Here is a 10,227-nt window from a genome sequence, read left to right as displayed (position 1 = left end):
GGAGTTTTATTAGGACATCACGATAGAATTAAACCCGTATTTTCCCATAATGTTACGTACTTCATTTTGGTTGCCAGAATTCTTTTCAGATAACTTCTGAAACAAAAATTGAATATGATGTAAAGCGAAATTTTTAAAGTTTAAATAAATATTTTAGAATAAAAGATAAATTCCTGTTCGCCGAACAAGGTTTCTGTTACACCAAGCATTTTTATACGAGAAGATGAAACAAAATATGTATAATGTCTTTGATCGTTCTGTAGTCCCATGATTTCCAAATAGTGTCCTGTTTTCTGGAAATTAAGCAAATCATATGACACGCATTTTTGTCATTGAACCCCAAGATGTCTTCGGGGGAAAAAACCAATAAGCACATAAACAATAGTGGGTGAATTTTACAGTTGTAGTTTTCATTGTCCAACCGTTTTAACATAGGTGTAGACGATTGCACAAATAAACTATGTGTGTCTGTGTTATCTGTGTGTGTGTGAGTGTGTATAAGCGTGTATGTATTTAAAAGAAAATGGAAGGGATGTCGAGGGAGGTGGGGGCAGAACTTTTATTTTGCTTTGAACAAATCAAATTATCACTCATATTGTTGTTTGGTTCATGGTATGAAATATGAAATATATATTACCGGACACCTGTTCCTGAAGTAGTAATCAAAATATCCAGCACAGTAATCGTCGATCATGTCTAAACATGGTTCATAGCTCCAGTAAATCCTGAACAATAGCAATTGAAAACAAAGTGTAATACATGTAATGCTTGTGTCTTTCAGTGTTCTTGTCATATACACTTCTATGTTTGAAAATGAAATCTCTTATGGATTTTATGGTTTGAGTAGGAGAAATGAAGATCCAGTCGAGAATATTATATTGAACAGGTTCAAGTGCACTAAAATGAGGAAGATCTTTTTTTTGAGCAAATGTCGCGGATGTTATCGCTATAGACAATGTTATCGCTATAGACAATGCGTACAAAAACACACCAACCTATGCCACTAGTAACGTCACGGAGCAGAGAAAATCAGGTTGATGGGGTTACATATCAATTATGGACACGTATTTTTCTTGTAGGAGAATATTTTTAAAAATTGGGAGATATTTGCAGAATGTAGTGATGTAGGAATTAAGCCACTAAAACCTCACGAATTAAAGATAATTACAATAAAACGAAATATAAGTATATTTTCCATACAAATGTTAAATAAAATGGGGAAATAAACATATTTATACATACATATATATATATATATATTTATATATATAGTGAGAATTTACAAAAAGCAAAAGACGAAGACGGGTATGTAAACAACAAACATACGTATTAGATTTGCGCTCGGGAAATGAGAAAGTCTTTTACGTTTCGAGGCTAGGCTCTTCTACAGAAAGGATCACAGAAATAAACAGGAGGTGCAGGCGTGGTTGTGTGGTGTGAATGTTGCTTTCCAACCACGCAGTTCCAGGTTCAGTCCAACTGCAAGAAAAGTTGTGGAAATCTGTTCTACTGTAGCATCTTGCCGACCAAACCTTTGAGGGTGGATTTCGTAGACGGAAACAAAAAGAAGCCTGTTTGTATATGTCTGTGCGTGCGTGCGTTAAAAATTAATTGTAGAATTGAATTCGTTATACTTGCAGAAGTCTTCCGCTAGTACCATTTCATTAAAAGACATCTTCGCCTGCGGGCAATAAGCATTTGCTTTTACAGTGCACGTCGATGCTCCATCAGCACCTAAAATTTTAGATTAATGTTAGTAGCTCATAGATATAAAACATAGCATAAAAATGTAATCCTCAGTGGAATATAGTTAGTATATTCAGTGATAAGAAAGCTGAGTATTTTATTTAATTGCCTTGGTAGGTATATGAAGATCTAGTTACATAGTAATTAAAAAGATTATAGACATGACTATTTAGAAGGCAAGAAATTATCGAAATTTTGTCGAAGTTCAGTTGCTTTTTAACTTCTGTATGCAATAAAGAAGTTGTTTAGTCCTTTACTTCATCTTGATATGAAAACCTTTTTGACAAAGCGATCCCTTGACGTTTGGCTACGTCGCCACATATTTATTATTCTGTAGTTGATTAATATATGCGAATTTTAAAAATGATTTTAAATATTAATTTCTTGTATTACAACTCGTAAAATATTATTTAATATAGATTCAGCATTAAATATTGTATCTCTCGAGTTTGTAATGAGTATACGCATAGAGAATATACGAGAGAACTTCAACCTCCGCGTTGCATTGTTCTAAATTTATGTGAATAAATGGATATCGTTTACTGCATATAACCAGGAATAATATAAACGACATCAGAGTTCATTTTCTCTCCATTCGTCAGGTAGTATAACGAATGATTCAATCCACACGACCAACTAAAATCTGGAATTAAAATAACCCTGTAACTAGAATCTTTGTAATCTCTTTTACTTGAATCCTTAAAAACATATGAACGATCTGATATGCTGAATTACCTTTAACGACAAATTTACAAAAATAAGATAACATACATTCACTCATTCATACATACATAATATATACATACATACATACGTACATACATGGCGTATCATTAGACCCCGAAAGCTATTGGCCTAATACCTATTCAAAAATGGAGGGGGAAAGCTTCCCTACAAAAGTAAACAACAAGATTATCTCCTTTTGCCATTGGCTATCGACTTCCGGGTTGTCGCCATGTTTCGGGCTTCAAAACACTGGCAGGAATATCCTGAAATGTAAAGATGGCTTCAAAATCTCCGTTCTGGAGGTAAGGATGCTCCCTGATTCGAGCAAGTCATTTACGATTCCAGAGCGTTCAGCTATGCATAACTTGCAACGCTTCATCCCGTTGACGTAAGACGTATAAGGTGAAAACACGTTGTCCCAGAGAATGCCCGGTACATCCCATCTATCTCCGTGGGTGCGTGTTTTGTGGTGTATATAACGCTCCTGTCTATTTTGGAACTTTGAAAGTTAAACCTAGATAATTATATGTATGCAAAAATCACACTGTTTTAACTCTTACATTGCAATAAAACAAGATATATATGTTTTCTCAAATTCCTAACCTCGAATTTCTCTCGTAACGTCATATAAAATATTGTGCAAAATTACACGTTATTGTTGGTAATATTGTTATTCAATATGCATGTACCCGAAGCGGATGCTGCGAAAAATGTCATTACTCATCAATCCTTTTGTGTTTGCAGATATATTTTTAGCTACAGGGTCAGATTCATAAACCGAAAGATGGTAAGTTTTTAAAAAATTGAGTGTGTATGTTTGCAATTCAATAGAAGTATAAACTGAGAACATAGTTTGTGAGATTGAACTGTGGGTTAGCAAATAATGTCAGGTGTAGGGAAATGGAGGTGATTAAATAACGAGATATGTTAATAAATGAGTATATAGTTATTTTTGGACTGAATCCGTTAGGCATACTAGATACATAAGCCATAGAATGTTCATTTAAATTAGATACTTGGTTACGTACCAACAATAAGAAGCGAAATAAAGATGAAAACCTTCATTCCGAGCAGTTTCCTTAATGTCAAGCTGCTTGTAGGATATTGTCTCATAAACATAATTATCTCTGATATTCACGAAGTAGATAGAAACAGATGTTTTCTCTCGCAACCACAATGTACACATTTTATGTATATATGAGGTTGTAAAGAAAATGAATTTGACATGTTCCTTACAACTTAAGCAATGGATATTATAAATATTTTTATAGTAGATTATAATTTAGTTAACAATTGTAATAAATTATGGCCAAAATGCCAAAAACTACTGTACATCATACTAAAAATCTTCTGTTCCACTGAAAACATTATGTAAAACCGGCTCAAAACAATCAGTTATCCTTTGTAAGTTAACTACATAAGCTTACCAATGGAATCTGTTTATAACTATGTTCAGCATAACATTGTTTCCGCGTTGGTGGTTTTGCAAATTGAATAATTTATAATGAATTCCAGTGTATGTGTCAGCATCATTCACCAAGAGGCTGAACTGTCAAATGACAAAAATGTGTTCGCGCGAAAACACATTCACAACCCCCTCTCCAAGATCGTTGGTTGAACTTCCTTATGTTTTCTTTAAATCCTTACTGTTTGTGCATCAATGTGTCTAGCTTCAAATTTTATCATTAACAATTTATCAATCACTCTACAAAGAAAATTGTGGAACAAAGCTTCATTGGATGTTGTGATACCTGGCGTATTGCGACTTCCATTTTAAAATCGAATACAACATATATGCTAATCCACATACCACTTCAATAAAAAGCACTATTGTATCTGTAGTGAAACAAAGGCGGTGGTTCTGACTGAACCGTTACCGTGACGAGCAACATGCTTGCAGGCATTTCTTCCGACTTCACGCCAATATCGACTTTATTTTCGAGTCGATAACATTTTTTATTGGCCTGATTCTCTCCTTTCAAATTAATGGCTTAGTACCAAAATTTGAACCAAACATTTGTCGTTAAGTAACTAACAGTATATTATTTACTAAAATAAGTGTGAGATGGAATGATAGATAGATACCAACATGATTTGTCACAAGCTGTCAAATGTTAACATACTTGTAAATCTTGGAGAATGGCTACATGACTTTCTCTAAGATAGAAGTCAGGTAGTGGTGGTCAATGGAGCCACTACCAAGGACACAAAAATAATGAGTGGTGTTCCGCAAAGCACTGTCCTGGGCCTCTACATTTCATAGTTTCCCTGTGTGGCACGATCTTAGATGCTCAAGTAACTACCCTTGCTATCTATGCAGATGATACCTAAGTCTCTCAGAGGATACAGAGACCCTGAGATATTTTGTATCTACAACGTGAGTTAGACGCAATATACAGGTCAGCTGAGGAAAATAACGTGCAGTGTAATGCTGGAAAATTCCAAAGCCCTGCACTACCAACATGGGAAGCTCAAGGAAAAGTAGATATGATACACTTTCCCAGGAGGGATTCTAATTCATGATCCAAAATCAGTGCCTGACCTGGGTATCGGCATAAATAATGACGCATCTTTCCAGGTGCATATTATCAAGTTTGCAATAAAATACAGACGCTTGGCCTGATGGATCGTTCAAACTTTCAAAACAAGAGAAAAGTAAATATCGATGGTCCTCTGGAGGACATTCATTCTCGGCCGTCTTGATTACTGCTCCCAACTGTGGTCACCAAACAGTGTGAAATTAAGTACGGAACTCGAGACGATCAAGCGAAGTTATATTGCAAATATTGACACAATGCGCCCTATCAGGAGCTAGGAGAAACTGAAAAGGTTGAGACTCTCTCCTGCCTGCAGGGAAGCCGGAAAATCCTAGATCTAGTTTCAAATATTGGAATTGTCAGTTACATAACCTGCAGGACAGGGTGCCACTTCATAATTACCAAAAATCCCAACATTTCCATCAGGATATAGAACCAGCCACTGCAACAACTTGGGCTTCAAAAGCCCGCAGTTCTTCAATATCCTCCCACAAACCCGAAAGACGTGCATGGCGTGGATACAAGTATCTTAAAAAAAAAAAAAACTGGATCGCTTTCTGTAAAGTAATTCAGATAGAACTACCTCAAGTCGAGAAACACAGATAAAGGCGGTAACGTCAAATTCCGTCATCCCTCAAATGGCACACATCTCAGGAGTTTTAGTAAAAGTGTAGCAAGCTAAATTACAGCACCCCTGCATTGCCACAATCATTGGACTGAAGCTTCATACAAAAATACACACACACACACACACACACGCATATATATATATATATATATATATATATATATATATATATAGTTTTAGGGAAAATAACCAATTTTATAAATTGATTTTAATTGAGTTTTTTACCTGCAATTTTGGATTTTGTCCCTAATAATATTATATATATATATATATACACATAGTTAACATAAACAGTAGCTTGCAATGTTTCGCCAAAAGGAGAATTACAACTATCACTAAATATTACTGGGGTGTTACGAAGATATAAATTTGACCACTTGAAAAGTAAACACAGCGATGTAACTCGATGCACTGATTCATGAATGGGGCTGCCAGCTCACCGGGCGTGCAACTGTGTGCTGCCACCTATTCGCGTGCAACAAAACTAGTCCGGGAATATTTTGATACCACCTCGTAAACATTCAATTTATAGCCGACTAAAACTGCACTAAATGAAAAATAAATGTTTTTTCTCAAATGTTTTTTTACAGACCCATTTTAACCATTTTAGAAATTGTAAATAGTAATTAGTTCTTTATTTAACGATTCTGTTTTGTACATAAATTATTTAAGACCATAAAAAAAGGTAGCTATAATATATAACATGCATAACTTTGAGGTCGGCATGCATCTGTCACAGTATATTTACGTACTGGGCATTATTCCAACATCAAGGTTTAGCGTAGAATTGTGTATTCACGATGAAATTGTTCATATTTGATTTACTTGTCACTGTAGGTGAGTATCCCTGTGATAATTGCTTCTTAATTTTTAGGTATATTCTACGAAAGACCATGTAATTGAAATTTGCTACATGTGTTTCCATTCATTCTTTCCACGCGTTTTTTAAACTTCATATTTCTCTCCCGGAACGTATGTACCTGTCAGTCTGTCTGTCTGAGTATCTATCAGTCTCTCTCTCTCCCTCTCTTTCAATTTATTTCTCTATATTTCACTTTCTCCCTTTCGTCATACGGTGTGTGTGTGTATATATATATATATGTGTGTGTGTGTGTGTGTGTGTGTGTGTATATATATATATATGTGTGTGTGTGTGTGTGTGTGTGTGTGTGTGTGTATGTTTGTGTGTGTATGTGTGTGTGTATGTTATATTTATACATCGTGTTATGGCTAAATTGTCTGCATTTTATATTTTTTTATTTCACGCATGCGAATTAATTGCTTTTGATTTTGTCGACTACACAGTATAGTAAGGTTAGTTGGGCGCACCTTGTCAGAAATACAGCAACATGATGTAATTCACTCTGCCACAAATTTCGAAACGACATTCTGTACTGCTCAGCATTTGCACCGCAAGCTCCAATACGAGGTCTTCAGAGTGTTTAGATGACATTCTGAGGACAGTGCAATCTGGGTACGTTTACCGAGAGTGATAAATATCGAACATCCATTAATATCATTTTGGAGTGATCACTAGTGATCAGCAGAAATGGCGCCGTTAAGTTTCCATTCGCACACTGCATCAGACTCAACACGGAAGCCTACATCGTACTTGGAGGAGGTAGTGTTGCCCTAGGTCAAAATGTTGGCAGCTGGAAGAAGACTCTATGCCAACAGGACTTTGCACCATGCCATAAAAGTAGAACGTACTCATAGTTTTCAGAGAATTTCTGCGACCACCTTGCCCGTAACATCTGGCCATCTAACTCCCCGGGCTACAACTCGCTTGATTATTACATGTGGAGCGCAGTTGAACAAGAGGCTGATAAACCTCCCTGAAACACCAGAGATGAATTGAAGCCAAGGATTGTGGCAGCATTCACCAACGTAAACAAGGAGACCTCCCAGAAGAGTTGCAGGGGATTCCGTAATCGTCTAGAGGTCGTGATTGAAGCCAATGGCGATTTTATTGAAAAAATTTACTCTTTAGCATTTCAAGGTAATTTTTGGTAATTTAGATAAAATACATCTGTAAAATCATCAATCATGTACATCTGTTGGTGTTTACGGTGAGACCTCAACTAATTTCAGATTTCATTGTAACTAGCAATCCGCACTTGTCAAAATACATATGGAACAGTCCAGTGACAGTTCGAATAATTATTTGCGTTTCTGTTTTGTTTATAGTTCTTTTATCGGCATTTGAATTGTGAATACAGTTATGTATTCATAACTCGACATTTGAGCCTGGACAATTCGATTTCAGGATCATAAAGGTAAATCGCGCCTTCGTGACAGGTCATCGCCTCTTGAACTGAAAGTAATGAGCTTAACCATCTCATTTCTATCGCCAACACTTCTTCTGTTTGTCACTGAGCAGGCAATAACAAACTTTGTACACATTCTTCTTATGGTCCCCACTTCGTAAATAATTCTGTTTAGAGTTTCTACACCAACTCCAATCTGTATGTTTATTGATTTTATACACACACGACAGTCTTCATCGAGAAAATTGCGAGACCGAACTCCCTGTCAATGTCAACGTGGAGCCTCCTGTGTCTGGCCGTAGACGATGCTCATCTCATTCATGTTAGTCAATAAGTAGTCTGGAGCAGATCATAAGTTTTTGTTTAGATATATTGGACAGCAAACTTCCAAGCTGCCTTCATTCCTGACTGCTTTCTACACGTTAGACAGCTCTGACAAGCAGGGTTCATCAGAGCGGTTTCAAATTAATATTACGGCCGTTTCCTTCAATCTGGAATAAAAACAAGCACGGCAGGTTAGCTAAATAGACGTCTGGTAATGATATACTAACATTTTACTTTACTGACTCTTTCGTAACATTTTATATTATTTTGTGAAAGAAAAAGATACTTAAAATCGGACATTAAATTTTTAGGATTTGTGATGTCAAACGAATGCCACGAAGCAATAAGACGTCGATGTCCCATAGACAACAATATAACAAATGCAAATTCATTCTGCAGGTATATATGCTCTTCTTTTCAATATTCATATAAATAATTATTGATACATTTAGCGACATGTATATTTCCATATCATCATACTACATATAATTCAATAGTTCCTTTCATTCATATATATTTATATTATTCAAAATGTGACAGAACTAAACCAACTTGGACAGCAAAATGTATTTGTATGGTCCTCTGACTATTCTATTTCCTAGTTAATAAATTAAAACCACACTCCTGATATACACGAAGCAGTGTTGAAATGTTTCCGACTTTGGTCAAAAGAAAATTAGGGATGATGTGCTAATTATGATTTTATTCAACATATTCTACCTTTAGATTCACACATACAACTCCTTTCTGTCCAGGATTAATATCATAATAAAAATAACTACATGAGACCACCATACATAAGGTTTACTTATGCAACGCAACATGTTTTTACACTGCACATCATCAATTGTTGCATATGTTTTATAAAATATGAATATAAAAAACTGCAACCTAAATACGGTGTGCGATGTAGATATATAAGTTGCTATGAATAATAAAAGACTATCTATTTCCATGTTCATGTTGTTATATATTTATATGAATTAAATATCATTGACTAAAATTTTGTTTTTGTTTGAATTTTTGATTTCAGCAACTACAGGAATTTTCCAGGATGTTTTCATGCAATAAACAATTATTGCACAACTTTCTTTATTTTCCAATATGAACATGTGTGTCTCGTAAGTGTATTTATATTCGTTGATATGCTTTTCTTTCATACCCTAATTGTAAAGATTTCGACGAGATAGGAAATGAATATTTTACAAACTGAAATTAGTAGTTTCAGCTATAGAAGCAATTGTCATTTTTTATACAATAAAACCACTAAAAAAAAAAATCAGCATATTGGGTATCTATGATATTGAGAATTAAATGGTGTTTCCGAACTAACACAGGTCGAAATCTGGCGATAACGACAAAAGACGATAAACCATACTGCATCATATATCACTGATGTCTTTCGTTTAACTTCATGATGGCACAACAATATTATACTGAGGCTGTGATATAAAACATCGTGTGATAAATGACGATTGATCTAATAAAAATAACTTAACGCAAGAAAATTTATGAAACACAGACAATAGACTTTGTTGTGTACAGGGTGAGTCATTATGCCAAAATTATTGTCACAAGCACTGCTTCAGTTTCCCTACATCATTATTGTTTGTTTAACTTAGTTAAACATTCAGAGAAAAAAATCTTGATGATTCTCCCTGAACATAACAAAATTTGTTTCAACACACGAATTCACATAAAGAATCTTGCAAACCAGATAGAAAAAGATAGATTTATTTCTTCGTGAATATTTCCACTATAACAGATGTTGATGCAAAGATTCGACTTTTCATGGTTATATCGACCTGAATATATTTGTCATGGTACTACACTTAATCGTGGATGCACCTTGATGTATTAATTCATTTTAACGATATATCAACCCGTTGTTTTCAGGGACACGAGACACATCCACTCTCCAGCGGTATTAAATATAAGGTATGTAATTCCATTGCAATACTGACACATTCAGTAATTAGCATATATATATATATATATA

At 35.0% G+C, this 10,227-nt stretch overlaps 1 protein-coding gene across 7 annotated transcripts in view; it reads right to left on the bottom strand.

Annotated features, from left to right (window-relative positions):
- LOC128249899 (uncharacterized) overlaps positions 1-3,983 on the bottom strand; it is a 7,045-nt gene extending 3,062 nt beyond the window's left edge. For 2 of the 7 annotated variants that reach the window (XM_052974474.1, XM_052974475.1), the window contains exons 1-4: positions 3,501-3,666; positions 1,635-1,734; positions 638-725; positions 61-93 (exon numbers count right to left, since the gene is read on the bottom strand). In XM_052974474.1, the coding sequence (XP_052830434.1) occupies positions 61-93; positions 638-725; positions 1,635-1,734; positions 3,501-3,591 (312 nt within the window). In that variant the 5' untranslated portion in view covers positions 3,592-3,666. Of the gene's footprint in view, positions 1-60; positions 97-637; positions 726-1,634; positions 1,735-3,075; positions 3,469-3,500; positions 3,667-3,899 lie in introns of those variants that run through there. The other 5 variants (XM_052974478.1, XM_052974473.1, XM_052974472.1 and 2 more) reach the window with 5 other exon arrangements.
- Between the last annotated feature and the right edge of the window lie 6,244 nt (positions 3,984-10,227).

Source organism: Octopus bimaculoides, chromosome 18, assembly GCF_001194135.2.
Source record: "Octopus bimaculoides isolate UCB-OBI-ISO-001 chromosome 18, ASM119413v2, whole genome shotgun sequence".
NCBI classification, from domain to species: domain Eukaryota; kingdom Metazoa; phylum Mollusca; class Cephalopoda; order Octopoda; family Octopodidae; genus Octopus; species Octopus bimaculoides.
The sequence above is the reverse complement of the archived record's forward strand: the minus strand, read 5'-3'. Positions and strand labels throughout refer to the sequence as shown.